Source organism: Anser anser (assembly GCF_964211835.1).
Source record: "Anser anser genome assembly, chromosome: 8".
Lineage (NCBI taxonomy): Eukaryota > Metazoa > Chordata > Aves > Anseriformes > Anatidae > Anser > Anser anser.
In genome coordinates this window covers 15,942,284-15,956,587 of record NC_139728.1, presented here as the reverse complement: position 1 = coordinate 15,956,587, position 14,304 = coordinate 15,942,284, and the positions used below count along the sequence as shown (strand labels likewise).

General features: G+C 45.7%; 1 protein-coding gene across 4 annotated transcripts in view; it reads left to right on the top strand.

Annotated features, from left to right (window-relative positions):
• Positions 1-14,304, top strand: part of ZNF326 (zinc finger protein 326) — an 80,463-nt gene that overhangs the window by 44,886 nt on the left and 21,273 nt on the right. The window contains exons 1-3 of one of the 4 annotated variants that reach the window (XM_083847116.1): positions 11,291-11,323; positions 11,835-11,909; positions 12,585-12,679. The exons of 1 other annotated variant lie outside the window; for it this stretch is intronic. In XM_083847116.1, the coding sequence (XP_083703242.1) occupies positions 12,652-12,679 (28 nt within the window). In that variant the 5' untranslated portion in view covers positions 11,291-11,323; positions 11,835-11,909; positions 12,585-12,651. Of the gene's footprint in view, positions 1-11,169; positions 11,324-11,834; positions 11,910-12,584; positions 12,680-14,304 lie in introns of those variants that run through there. 2 more of the 4 variants (XM_083847119.1, XM_083847117.1) reach the window with 2 other exon arrangements.

Genomic DNA, 14,304 nt, shown 5'->3' with positions numbered 1-14,304 from the left:
TCTGAGCTCACCTGTTGTGAGCATTTTGTCGTGGACTTCTTTCCTCACTGCAGTTGGATATAAAATACTGTGCAAGTGGAGGCTCTGGGTATGTGCCCGGGTTTGCAGGACTGTAATGCGTGAAATAGCTGGAAACCAGAATGCCTCCGAGGACCTCAGGTTTTAACCTATTAAAATTGGGAAACGTACTTAACGAAACACAAAGGCAAACTCACACGGAAATTGCTCCCTGTCACTGTAGATATTTATGTGTATTTGAGATCTAAGAAAATCTCAGCATGCTCCGACCCCAGGAGAACAAGATACTTGCCTAGGCTTTGTCCTAAAATCTGGTTAAGAAATTGTCTTTAAAATCGAGCGTGTTAAATGTGTGTGAAGTCGTGCTGTCCCTGCTAGCCAGCACTACTGTGGGTGAATAATTCACGTGCTTACCGTTTGGGAAAGCTCCTCAAACCTTCAAAGCTATTTTTGCTCATGTGGCGACCAAGTCTGCGTCCCTCTCACCACAGCGGTCAGCCTTCACACACACAACGTGGCTGGGTTCGCCACGTGCCGGTGGTCAGAAACCGCTGTGATCCCGTGCCTCAGCTGCTGCCAGGTGAGCCCGTTCCTACCGGGCGGAAGAGGAGCACCCATAGCGAGAGGGAAGTGCACCTCCCAGGTCGCCTTCCCGCCCAGGCAAGGTCCTTGTGCCTGCGGGGCTTTGCTTAGCTTTGCGCTCCTGTTGATCAGCCTCAGCCACATGTTTAACTCTGAATGTATTCGTTTAATTAAATGCTTTTAACATTCATTACGGGGCTCCTAATTGCTGACTAACCCAGAGGAGCTCAGCAGCAGGCATGGGGTGTGAAGCACCGGTGAGCAGCCTGTGTTGAACCACACAGTGGTTTCCCAAAATGAGTGTTTTGGGAAGAACGTTCTCGCTGGTTCTGTGTCTAAAACCAGGTCTCTCCAGAGCATGGTGCACAGCAGGGCCCAAACGTGGCTCCTCCATCTTGTGCCGGGGCAGTGCTGCGGCTCCAGGCGCAGCCAGCTGGGCGCTTCGGAGCTGACTCCGAGGTGCAGGGGTGCTCCCGTGCCTGGAGCAGTCCCTGTGTCTGGGGACATGGGGCTTTGTTCCTCCTCTTCCTCACTTCTCACACAGAAGGTAAAAGATGGGGGCTACATGGCTGTCAAAGTCAGGGCTGGAAATCTCCTGTTTCTAATGTCGTAGAATTGAAGTCAGGCACAGCTCGTGAGATTAATGCTAAGGTTACAGGGAGCTTGGAATTGGTCCTAACACACCACAAAAAGCAAAGAAACCCTGCAGGTCAGCCTGCTGACTGTTCACAGGGCTGTTCAGCCTCTCCACCACTGAGTTTTTGAAGCTCTGTCATACAAAGCGTGGGGTTAAATGAGCTCCGCTGAGGCCATCCTCCAGAACACCTGGGGTGCTTCTCAGAGCCTGATCAATAGCTGGGGTGGAGGTAAGCTGCTTCTGCTCTGCCCCCTCTTAATGGATTTTTTCTGTTCCCAAGGTGTTTATTTTCCATTCCTTTGGCTTTACATCCAAAGTGATTCTGAGCCTGTTTTTTCCAGATGCCTCTTTTGAAAACTGCTCACTCGAGCCATTGTACACGGCAGCTCCTATTTCAATCCACTGTAAGTTTGACAACAGTCTCTGCTGTCTTTATTTTCTCTTCCCTGTGGCTTTTTTTTTCTTTTCAGAAATTTCTTTGTCACAGTCAGGTTGACAGTGGCCTACATCTTTGTTGGTTTAAAGTACATACGGCATTTGGACTGGTCTTTTATATATTTCTGAATTTCAACTACTTCCCTTTAAGAAACTACAGGCTGTCCTGAAGCTGCTGAAATAAATCACTTGAGTAAATGCTTTTTCTTCTTTTCTGCTGCCACTTTGGAACAGTAAGGACTCTGGCTAGATCCTTCCTCCCTATTAAAATCCAATGCAAAACTTCCACTGATTTGGAGGAATCGTTTTACTGCAACACCCTATTGACCCGTGGGGATAATTTTACTGTATGTTTATGCTAAGTTTATCAGAAAAAGGCACCCTCTAAAATTCAGGGCTGAGACCCCCGCTGCTTTGGAGATGCTGCCGTCCTTCATTAACTAATTTACTGGTTTACTGAAACCACAGACTCGTGGGGAACATTTCCGTGCCAGGCTTTCTCAATGGGCCGTTTGTGCAAGTAGGTGCTCGGTGTTGTAAGAGTTGCACAATCCAGCCCTTCAGATCCTGTAAGAATATCCTTTTACAAGCTCTAATATCAGAAGTACCTGCAATATTTGTACCTCTGTGCAGGTCTCTGTGGAAATGAAGGACTGTGTGTATGTGATGTTTACTGGGCAAACACCACGGCTTTAAACTCCTGCAAGTGAAACTGCTTTTATTGATTTTTCACTGTCCAAGACATGCCAAGAGCAAATACAAATACCTTACAGAATCTGGTTCTTACAATGCCATTTGGGTATAAATGTTTACAAGGACATGAGTAACAGGCAAAGAAGTACGCGTGTGCCCAAAAGATGTCAAAGCTCTGTGTTGTCCCTGCCTTTGCTGATCTGGTTCAGCCAGGGAAGGAGCAGCGAGAGGCTGGCCACGCAGCCCTGCCCTGGTGCCCGGATCCAGGAGTAGGAAGAAGCCGGGCGTGGGGCTGAGGAGGCAGTTTGTGCTTTGTATCCGCTCTGTGTGCTGTGCACAAGCTTCGAGAGGAGAGCCAGCTAATGCTGTTCACTGTGGTGGCATCAAGATGTGCACGCTAGCCTGCTGGGAAAAGGTCCAAGACCATCAATTCATTTTCATTTCCCATGCAGCAGTTAGATGGTGAGAGTATCGATTTAATCTGAGAGCCAGAATTGACAAAGCCATATCCCCAGCTGCTGATCTGTAGCCATGTCCTTCTTGAGACAAAAAGCACCTTGGAACTAGCTTTAAATGCAGCTTGTGTGGCTGCTTCGAGGAGGACGACGGTGAAGGTCAGTGCAGAGACAGGTGCTCTGGTGCAGCCCTTGCTGGGCTGGATGGATCCTGGACAGGTGGGGCATTACCTTGATTGTTGTGGTCAGCATACAAGAGTCTTTAATTTGGTCAAGGAATCAGGCCTGGCAGGGCTATATGACTTCAAAAGCAACTTTGGTTTTCTTCTTCCCTATCCTTGCTCAAATCCTCTGGTGAACATGATCTGAGGAGACGTGAAGTTCTGATTCAAAGCCCCACATCCTACAGCTGACATCCTTAGTGGCCCTGTCCCACGTGGAACACCAGTCTGCTTTCTGTGACGTGAATAAACACGTGGGGATCTCTGACCTTTCACTTGAGACACGCGTATGCCAGGGGAGAGGACAATCACAAGGCAGGGTGATGTCCGGTGCTGCCTTTCATTTGGCTGGTCCGACTGGCAGCGGCACGGGCGTCAGCAAGGAGTGTTGATACTCTGGGTACTTCAAGTGTCTGTGCAAACACCTTCACTAATGTGACTGCACACACAGGAACCCCACCTTCACTTGCTGGGAGGTGGCTCCCATTCCCCCTGCCAAGGGATTTTGCAATTTTTTTTGTGTAACTTGGACAGAAAATGGTATTTTGTTTATTCTGTGATTGGAGCTTTCACTTTCCTTCCCTTGGTATACATCTTGGAGAGTTTATACATCTTAATGAAATCATGCAAAAGGGAGGGAGGGGTTGCCCAGAGGAAACAAGAAAGGAAAAAAAACACAACAATATAAGCATCTAGAAATAACATGGGAAAGCAGAAGTGTGAGCTGGTTTAACCCCCATGGTTCATGGGGCAGCCATCTTACAAACAGCCCCCAAAACAGAGGGAGCTCAAGCGGGCCTTTGCACCTGGGTGCGAACGACCCAGGCGCTGGGGTCCAGTTTTGGGTTTTGCACATGGTGTGTCACCTCCAGCGACCGCAGCAGAGGTACTTCAGTGACATGGTGGCAGCAGCACGTGGTTGGTTGTGTGGAACACGCTATCTGGGGGCGTTGTTCCCTCTTATGTGCCTCTTCTTCGCAAAAGCAGGTGAGAAAAACTGCCTTTGAAGCCCCTGTCTCCCCTGGTGCTCACTTCTGCCTTTCAGGAGGCCCTTTCACGGGAGCTGATTCAGCGATTCATGTGGCTGCGCATAAACTGCGTGACAGGGTGAGAATTTAAAAAGCCCTCCAAAAAGGCGTGTGTGCACAGAGGTGCAGAAAGCCTGGTTTGTGCATCTGTACTCCTGTCTGTGATGGCTGCTGGAGGAGGTTGGGTGCACTTAATGTGCTCCTGCGTTGGGACCACAGGCAGCGACGCTGGCTCAGGAGGCACATGCCTCTGGAGCACGGAGCTGAAGGAAATCCATGTTTCACTGGGACTTTTAAGAGGCAGCCAGCACTGCTTTTTTTGTCACCTTGAATTGAATAGGAAGTGGAACGCGTGCAGCGTGAGCAACAGACTGCCGCTACCTCCTTCTCTTCCAAATTCTACAGGATTCTGCATAAGATCCATAATTTTTTGCAAAACTGTGCATTGGTTCCCCTATTGTAGCTTATTTCCAGTAACCTGGAAATAAACTGTTACACGAAGGTTTGACTTTATCCCACTGGGTACACACTATACCATAAATCCAGCAAAAGCAGATGACAATTTTCCCTTCCTGCATTATGGGAATATTCCTTCTTCAGACCAGCTCCTTCAGGGGTACTTACAAGCATAACACAATTTAATGAGAAAATGCTGAGCATTGGCATGGCGGGATATATTGAGCCACATGGAAATTGTTCTTGAAGCAGACTACATTGGAAATATGGGGAAAAAATATCTGAAATGTTATGTCAACCAGTATGTTGACATTCTGGTGATTTTATCATGGATCTTGTAATACCTAGTATTTGCTGAACACCTCTAGAGTCTGACTCAAGAGAGCACAGAAACCTGAGCTTTAAATAACAATAATAATGATAAGTTGAAAGTGAGAAAAATGTCGCTCAGAGTCACAGAGAAAAGCTCAAGAATGAAACCCAAGAACAAAGCTTCAGAAAGTGACATTCGAGTACAAATAAATATACCATTAATTTTCTTCTCTTTTTTTTACTCATTTTTAAAGTTTGTGCCTTAAAGGCAGTTTTGAGGATGGAGGCACAAGAGCATGGGCAACTCTTGGCTTTTTGAACAATTATTGGAGGGAAGCCTACATCCTAAAATCTTCTAAGCTTGTGGCAGCATGGAAGAAAAGGAGCTATGGTCTCTTCTATCCATTTCCCTACAAAACAGCAGTAACAAATATGTTATCACATGCCCCTAAATGCCCAGAGAGGGAAGACAGGGTGTCAGACTGAACACTGCAGCCTGCTGTAGGTTTTCTGCTGTTCCCATGGCAGGAACGAGTTTTCAATTTCTGAACAGATCTCTTGGGGGAGATTGCCTGGAGAAAGTCCCCACCCATCTGGTGTCCTTCTCTTCAGACTTCTCTTTTTTCTTTCTGCAACAAACCCATGGATTCGTCTATAAAACCCATTTTCACAAGGAGGACTAGAGACCAAGATCTTTGGCCTTAAACGTCTCAGCCACTTGAGCTGTATGCAAAAATCAGCCAGTTTATTTTTTTGCTAGAAGAAGAGAAGTGCCTTCACGGCTTTTGTGTTCAGCCTTCTTGTCTTCAGTCACAATAGCAGTGTCTTAGTTAATGGTGACTTTTATTTTAAAGGGAAATGTATATAAGCGTGTTTTTATATTCCGAGATAAGTGTCTGACTGCTGCTGTGTGCTGCAAGTGTTATTTATCTTCATGGTTTTATCTTCTTGAAACCTCACAGTTCCTTGTACATGCTTCCATCTAAAAAGTGTTTCAAATGTATATGGTCCAACTTTCTAGGAAAACAGTGTGAATGAACTCTTGCTGTGAATGGCACATTGCTATGTCAGCTACTCTGTGTGTGAGAGAGGTAATGTGCACAAAATCTGCTTAAATGCAAAGTTTCTTGTGAGGGAAAAGTTACAGGGTTTGTGCCCTTTCTGGTACGTAAGTACATACACAGAAGGTTTGAAAAACATTTGGTATGGATATGTATGCTTGTGTTAGTTATGTCTTGCTTGTCTTTTGTTGTTGTTGTTGTTGTTTTTGAAGGGCGGGGGAAGTATAGGCAGAGGTATGGGACAGGCATCTCTAATGTGGGAGTTAATAGTCCGCTGGCTGAAGTGCTCCAGGATGTCGATGGGCTGGCTGACAGTGCACGGACAATGAGCAAGGACAAGTCCGGTTCTATCTTTGCCTAGGGCACTTATGCAGCTGTGAGTTGCCCGGTGTGGAGCATATAGGGCAAAAAGCCCAGCTGAGTCCTACCCACCTTCAGCAGCACTCTCCTGCAAGATTAGATAACACTAGAGCTGGCCTCCAGGGAGGGTAAAGGAAAAGTTGTAAACCTAAAAAGCAATAGGCATAATTGCTCATAAATATTTGTATGCAAGAAAAGTAAAGCACTTCACTGATAGTTTGCCAATTACTAATAGGTTGCTCTGCAAATATCCTGTTTCCCCTAGGGATGTATGATAATGAAGCTGGTATCCTCTTTTTCCAACCAACCAGCTGCTGGAAATTATGCCAGAATCAAACCAAAGCCTGAAGTGGGTTCTGCTACCCTCACTTCTGTGTGTCATTGTGACCCCAAAGTTGCAGCAATTGCTCTTTCTGGTGAGTGCCTGCTGCTGCTTGAGAGGCTGCCGAGGCACCGGCGGGGCCATAGCAGCACGCGAGCTCCAGCAGGTCTGTGCTATGGCACATCTGAAAGTTTCTAGTCGTTCCTGTAAAGGGGCTATGCGAAGAAACTTGTTAAGTTAGCTTTTCGTCTGTATTCTGAGGTGTTTTTTGTCTGTTTGTTTGTTTGTTTTCTGTAGGTAATGAGTAACGTGATTAGGACATTTCTGGATGTTTCCGCTCCCTCCTGCTGAATTTTGGGACTTTTTTTTATGCTTGTGCTGTACGATATATACGTACAGAAGCCAAAATATTTCAGCTTCGGAAATATCATAGTATGGCTCTGATTTCTGCTGTGATGACAGACATTAGAGCCCACTGAAATCAGCGTGGCTCTGGATGGTTACCATGGTTCTTCAGCTAGGCTCAGATGGAAGGATCTGCTTCTGTGTTAACATGTTAGAAGAAACAAAGGGAACTGGATTTTGTATTCTATAAAGAATCAACAGTGTTCTCATGTTCCTGTCCTGTTCCCCATTGTCCTAAAATGCAAAGAAGGCCGTCTCCTGAAAATGTCACGTCAGCATGTATTTTAATATGTATATAAATATATTCCACTGCTGTGAATGCTGTTGTAGCACCACTGGGTAGGTTGTAGAGATGAGTTCCTGTAGATTTAAACATTATGTCAATCACACCTCCTCTAAGCAGAGTTAAGAGACAGACAGCTTTCATCAAAGGCCAGAAGAGCATCTCCCTATACCAGTACTGCCAATAAGATTTAGATCAACTCCACTGCATTGAAATACAGTGGATTTGCTACCATGGGGTCTCCAAAATTGCGAGTACCTGTTTGCTAGCCACAGTTAGCTGCAACTGATAGGTAATTTACACAATTTCCTTAGGTTTTAGACAATACTTTAAATGAAAGGGTAGTAGAAAACAACACTTGGAAAGAGGAGGAGAGGGAGTGGGTAGTTACAGTACCGAACTACAGAAGAATTTTATTTCACAATAACCGTGCTGCTGTGTGTGGATAAATCACTGATTGTTCTCTTATCCCTGTACTGCTATGAAGAATTTACCAAAAAAAAAAAAAAAGCCACCAAACCAAACCAGAAAAACAAGGAAGCAGCAGAACATGAATTCAAGAGCAGAATGGGATTGCACAGGGAGATTCTGCAATGAACTGAAACATTCATGTTTTGGACCATCAAGAACGAATGAAGTACAATACAGTTCTGTTCCCTGTCTCTTTTTATGTCTCCATTTTGTTTGGCTTTGCTTAGCTTAGATTTTTCCTTTTTGGAGTCCTGCAGGGAGAAAAGAAGGAGCCTTTGTTTTAAAAAGACTCAGACCAACAGTGGGCCATTGATCATAATTAAGTCTAAAATAATACGCTTTTGCTGACCTGTTTGTATTGAATCCAAAGAATTGTATGTTATACCTGCTGTAGCCTCGGTCTGCCCCCAGATCCAGTTTCTTCTCCCTGAGCTGCTGGTTCTGGGACAATAACTTTAAAATCCCAAATATATCCGTGTTTGCAGGGTTGCATGTGAAAGCACCTCCTCCTCTGTCTGATGTCTGGAGTGCTAATTTGGTACTAGAACGATTTCTTCATCATCAGATGTTCTCCTTGTCATGTGCCCTCCGTGACAGACTGCAGTCCCCATAACAACCACCTCGGTTGTCAATAACTTCCTCAGATGGTGAAATGACCCATAGGATAGCAGTAATTCTCATAATAACATTTGGGGGTTGCGTACAATTTATATGTAACCGTGCCATAATGTGCATTGACCCAATTCAGAGCTTCCTGAAGTCTATATGAATGTCTGTGCTGATTTCGGTGATCACTGGTTTCTTCAGGGACTACACCTAAGCTTTCATAGCCAGATTTTTAGTATAACAAAATATAGAGGTTTAACCCTGTGACATTTGGCAGTAAGCAAAAGAGAAGTGTGTGTTCTTGTAATTTGATTTGCAGTTATTACTGTTAATATCCTGTTGAATTTTCCTTAAATGTGTTTTGCATCTCCTATTGCATTTATTTTCCAGGATGCTCTAATGAGTAAATGTGCTGATGGATTAGTCACTGAACAAATGTGCTTTAGCAGAATACTGAAGAGATTCACAAGAAGATGCCTCTTTTGGCATCAAGTCCTACAAATGGGGAGTGTTAGGTGCCTTGGTCCTACTTTTACCCATTTTCAGTCTGTCAGGACACACTTAGTGCATTCCTTAGCAGCTCATCTTGCAGCATGCACGGAATTCCTTAAGCAGAGATGAGTCTTTAGTTTTGACTGTTGCTTGTTTCAGGCCACCTGGGAGAATCAGTTTATTCCCACTGTATTTGTACTGTATTGTTACCTAGGATAGCTTTTGGCTTCCGTGCACATATATGCATTTGTTTAATTCCTCACATTTACATTATTTTGCATAGAGCAAAATGTATACAGCTGTGCCCTTGCATTTTCTTGCATGGAGAAAAAATCTTCAAATTTCGAAGATTGTGGTAAGGGGTTTGCAGGCCTTTGGCAGGCTTACTAAGACAGACGGCCCATGGCACTCCCTGCAGGTGCCCTCCAGCAAAACTGCTTGTACTGTACATCTGTGCACAGATCTGCTCATTCCTGTTCACGAGCACAAGGCCACAGATCAGGCTGAACAGCTAGTGTCTAGTAGAGCAAGAAAGGTTGTAGAAAAGGGGCTGCTATGTTGCAAACATGAGACATACAACCGTGAAGGTAAAGGAAAATTCCCACTGTGTAAACCTCATATTGAATGCAAGAAACTTGTCTGGTTTGCACAAGGGTGCACGTGTAAAGGGATGGGTGCACAAACACGTCTATATGTGGACTGTTTGGCCCTAGAAATCACTCTGCTCTGCCCAAGCATAATGTATCCTTGGCTGAGAAGTCAGCGGTGAGGCTGGACGAAAGATTTCCTTTGGCAGGGAATAACCATTTTCTCTGCGTGTATTTCTCTGGTGATACTGAGGGAGAAACAGGAGACGAGATTTAGCAGAGGAGAGCTCATCAGGGAAATCTGCAGGCTACAGTGCTTTTTGCTCAGCTGTATCCAAAGTCTGTGGCTCAAGTATATTCGCATCTGCTGCCATCCAGAGCTTGGGGAGGGAAAATGTCTGACTGCTGTGTCAGACTCAGGTTTTAGCTTAATAAAAAGCTTGGACTCTGGACCTACGTGAGTCAAACCTTCCTTTCCCAAAATGGGGCTTTTATTACTTTTCAGATGCAGAGAAATTGGCAGGTTTTGATCCAAGCCTGTTAGCTACTGAAGAATGAAGGAAGACGTTTCCCTGACAAAATCAAAAATCAAGAGATAGTGACTTTGCCCACCATTACAACCAGAAAGTGTGTCTCTAGCTTGTCCTCAGAGCCAACTCCTTAGTTTTTTTGTCAGACCTGCTCTCTGCTGCTCTCTCACATAGTCCTCCCACCCCCGTTCAGGAATGTATAAAACATTAAGAAGCTACAAGGAACGAAACATTTCTCAGCATGTGAGTCTCACAAAGATCTTTGGTTTTTGTTGCATGATGTATGTATTTGTTTTTTTTCTTCTCTCAAACCTTTGGCTATGGGAGGAGAAAAGTGGTGTCTTACAACTAGCTTGAATTGAATGAAGCCTGTGTTTACATTTAGCCTGTCAGTGTTTCAACGCAGCCTGTAACAGAAACTACAACAGCTTGTCCTGGGATTCACGGATGAATTGGTGTTAACGGTAGGTTGATCGAAGGGGACTTTTACAGGGCCGATACTGCTTAGTTGAGTTCTGTTGCCTAAGGAAGGCTACACTTCAGCACAGGATTACTTGTGTTCGCTATTTTGGGAGGAAAGAGTGAATATCGAGGCCTATTCATAGCTATTTATGATGCTCTTCCTGGGAAGGCCTCGAGGCAGCCCAAGGGGCCACTGTGGGTGGTGCAGCCATGTCAGGAGCCAGGACGAGGGGACAGCGCAAGTACTCCTCTGTGTAACATCACCGAGCTGCTTCCCAAATACAGCCATGTAAGAGATGGGCACAGCCATATGCTCACACAAAGCAGCAGCAGCCCCTGTTGTGGGCTGGCACAGGACAAGGCTCCTCACTCCGCACCGCTGTGGAGCCGCGGGGACTTGCTCCCGCCAAGCACTGCCTGGCTTCCAGTGCAGAGTAAAGGCACATTTTGGTCCTCGTGTACTGAGGGCAGCATTTGCTGCCGTCACCCCTTATGTTTTCACCGGGGCCAAAGGGCGTGTGGCAGGAAAGAAAGCGTTGGGACTACAAAAGGCGTGGCAAAGACGCGGCTGTTTCACGGCCGATAACCCCGCTGCGCCTTCAAGCCAGATAATGCCCGCTGCCATGACGCAAAATGGCGGCTGCCAGCACCTAACATGGCCGCCGCGCAACCTCCTCCCTCGTGACCCCGCCGATCCGGGCGCCGGGCGCCGGCGGCTTCGGGCGGCCGGGGCCCCTTTCTCCCTTCGGGCCGCGCCGCTCACGTGATGCGGCGGCCGGGCCAATCGGCGCGCTCCCCGGCGGCGCGCAGGCCCCGCCTCGCCTCGTTGTGGCGGAGGGCGCCATTGCCAGCCGCGGCCGCCAGCCGCCGGGAGCGGGGCCCGCCGCCATCATGGACTACGGGGAAGGTGAGCGCGCGCCCCGCAGCGCCGGGCAGGGCCCGGCCGCGTCTCCGCACGGCCGCGGCCGCCTCGCTCCGCGCAGGGCGCCCCCCCTCCCCCCCTTCCCCGCACACACCTCCTCGCCCTCCTCCTCGCCGCCCCTCCCGGGCCGGGGGAGCTGCGGCGGCCGTCGGCGGGCGGGCTGCGCGGGAGGAGGAGGAGGGCAGAGGAGGGCTGAGGGGCCCCAGGGGCCCTCCCGGGGCCCTCCCGGGGCCGGGCGGGCGGGCGGGCGGCGAGGGCGGGGGGCGAGCTGAGGCGCCCGGGGGGCGCGGGGCGAGCGGGGGGCGAGGGGGAGGGGTGCGGGGGGGGGGGCGGCGGCGGCGCGGGCAGGGCCGGGGGGAGCTCGGGGCGAGCTCCGTGAGGGGGTCGTGGCAGGAGAGCCGCCAGCAGGGAGAGCCGCCTCTCGGCGCGGCTCCCGGTGTCTCCCCTCCAGCTCTCGCTAAGCACTAAGTCATTCTCACTGACCCATCCTCTCCAGCTGAAGACAGAGATTGGAGGTTCCCAGATACCCCCATGCATTGTGGTGTGAACATGCCCAGTGGGTCAGTCTCAGGTATGAGCTATAAATACGTCTAACCTCTAAAAAGCGTTGGGGCTGAACAGTCAGTGTTGCCAAAGATGTTAAAAAGGGTTATTGAAAGTACGTAACGTGGTGTGGCTGCACATGTTGTTTTCTGGAGGAGTTGTAACTGGCGGGGAGTGAGACTCGGTTCTCATCTTGGGCATGTCAACATGAGCTCCTGCACATTCCGAGTCCGAACGAAGAGGTGTTGGAGGAGTGGGGATGGGAGGGAACGCAGACGTCACTTACGATGTTGCTGTTTGCATACATCGGTATTTTATTTTCTCATGGACTACTATATTTGATTCGTGCTGCTTAGATTGAAAAGAAAGCAGCAGAAACGGGGTCAGAGAATGTTTCCCTCTCCCACGCGGGCATGGGAAAAGAACCTAGATTTTCTTTTGTAATTTACTTTAAGTAAGGGTGTGGGAAGGAATATAAAAAGCATAAAAATAAATGCGGTAGAGCAAATGTTAGCTTTTGTTTATACGCTGTTAAAATACCTGCAACTGAAAAGAATACAGATTTTATGGGTAAGGTTATAAACTTAGCAAGACTCAAGAAGTGTTTTGAAATCTCTTGTCAGCATGCAAACAAGTACCAAAAGGATGTTAATGTATCAATATAAAACTTTTACAATAAACTGTACCTAAGCTTTATTTACAGATGTCACCAAATAAGTATTTGCTATTGGATCTCTTCATACACTTGCTGGCCGTTACATGGAAATAACATGGATTACAGAAGCATCTGTGATTGCAGTATGACCGTTTTCGTGATACACTCCTTGAGTCTTAGCTCTTTTGCCAACAATAGTGTTCTGGATTTATTTTTTTCAGAGTAAAATAAATAATTAAAAACTCTGGACTTGTTTTTTTAAATCTTCTGTATTGATTTCTAATTAAATGTCCTTTACGTATTTAGTAGAAAATAGTAGATTCTTCTTAAGTTGCAATTTAAATTCTTATTGGAACGTTAACTGTAGTCAATAACCACAACCTGCTTTTCTGATATCTGATGACAGCAGTATTAAAATGAATCTAGGCTCATCCTATGATAAGTAAATGAAACATATTGTACAGGTAAACTATTACTTTCATGTACATCTGTAAGAATCTTTGTGATAATTGTTTTATGTTATTTATATTTATTCAACAAGTTTAATTATGATGTTTGCAGGTTGAAACATTTGATATTAATGTTTGTGCATTGCATGTACGTTAGTAAGTAATGGACAAGCCTTTGTTTTACCCTGATTCTGTACAGTGGGCTAAAGGCTATTTTGTAGAGGTCCAGTAGATGGCAACAGAGGATGAATGTTGAGCGTTTTCTTCTTTGCCCAGTTCTTGGCTAAGTTCTTCCTAATGGAAATTTTTAGCCGATTTGAAGTGTGCTTTTTGTTGGACGGCTGATGGTGGCTGTGATTCCACCGTTGTCCCTTGCTGATGACTTGGTTTGAGGCACAGATGACATAGCCTGTAGAATAAACTTTGTGACAATATATTGAGGTTTTGGTTACTGTAATCATTGTTCATTTAATCTGGAAAGGAAAATGGCTTTTGCTGCAAATCCTAAAATTCATCTAGTTGTTGGATTGGTGCCTTGTTTTGCATGGGACTCAGTGTGTTAAATCTTTTGTATGTATTGACAAAGTTGGGATCTTTAGGTAGGCATAAATTTTATGAAAAATGCAATGTGTCTGGAAAAAATGCAGCTTACAGTTGCACAATGGATCCTTAAGTTTGTTGTTGTCATAAATTACAAATGAAAAATATTCTGGGCAACTATAGCTTGTTTCAAGCCTGTAATTCTGTGTTTTTTTTTTCAATTATTTTGAGATTGATAATAAGTTTTACTAAAGTTTTAAGTTTTTTTTATTCATGATTCATTAATGTAAGATCTTTCTCCGTTCTTTCATCCTCCTAGGCTTCTTACATGTTCCATGTGGAGAATGCTATTGGAAATGATTTCGCTTCTTGTGCTGTGAATGTTTTCAATATCCTCTAATCTTTAGCTTTTTCTTTAAAAGTGTCAGTGTCTCATAGAGTCCTCTGTACCAAGGGAACCTGATTCTTATCTACTACGTTTAACTTCCTAGTTCTTTTCCTAAGGAAAACAGATTTTTCTTCACCGTATAATGAGAAGTCATCTTGCAGCAATTTTAAGTGATCTCTCCTCTAGATCAGGCTTTTTCTTTTTTCTTTTTTTTTGTTAAACTTCAGGAATGCATATATGTTAACATTTTAATTTGTAAGTTGATCGCTTCTTTAAGTGGCCTATGTTTTTTGATTTTAGGGGTAATATATTTTTTCCCCTTTGTCACAATTTTTCTCCCTTTCTCCAAGAGCATTTAGATATGGTTTAGAAATGGAAAATGGAATATTTC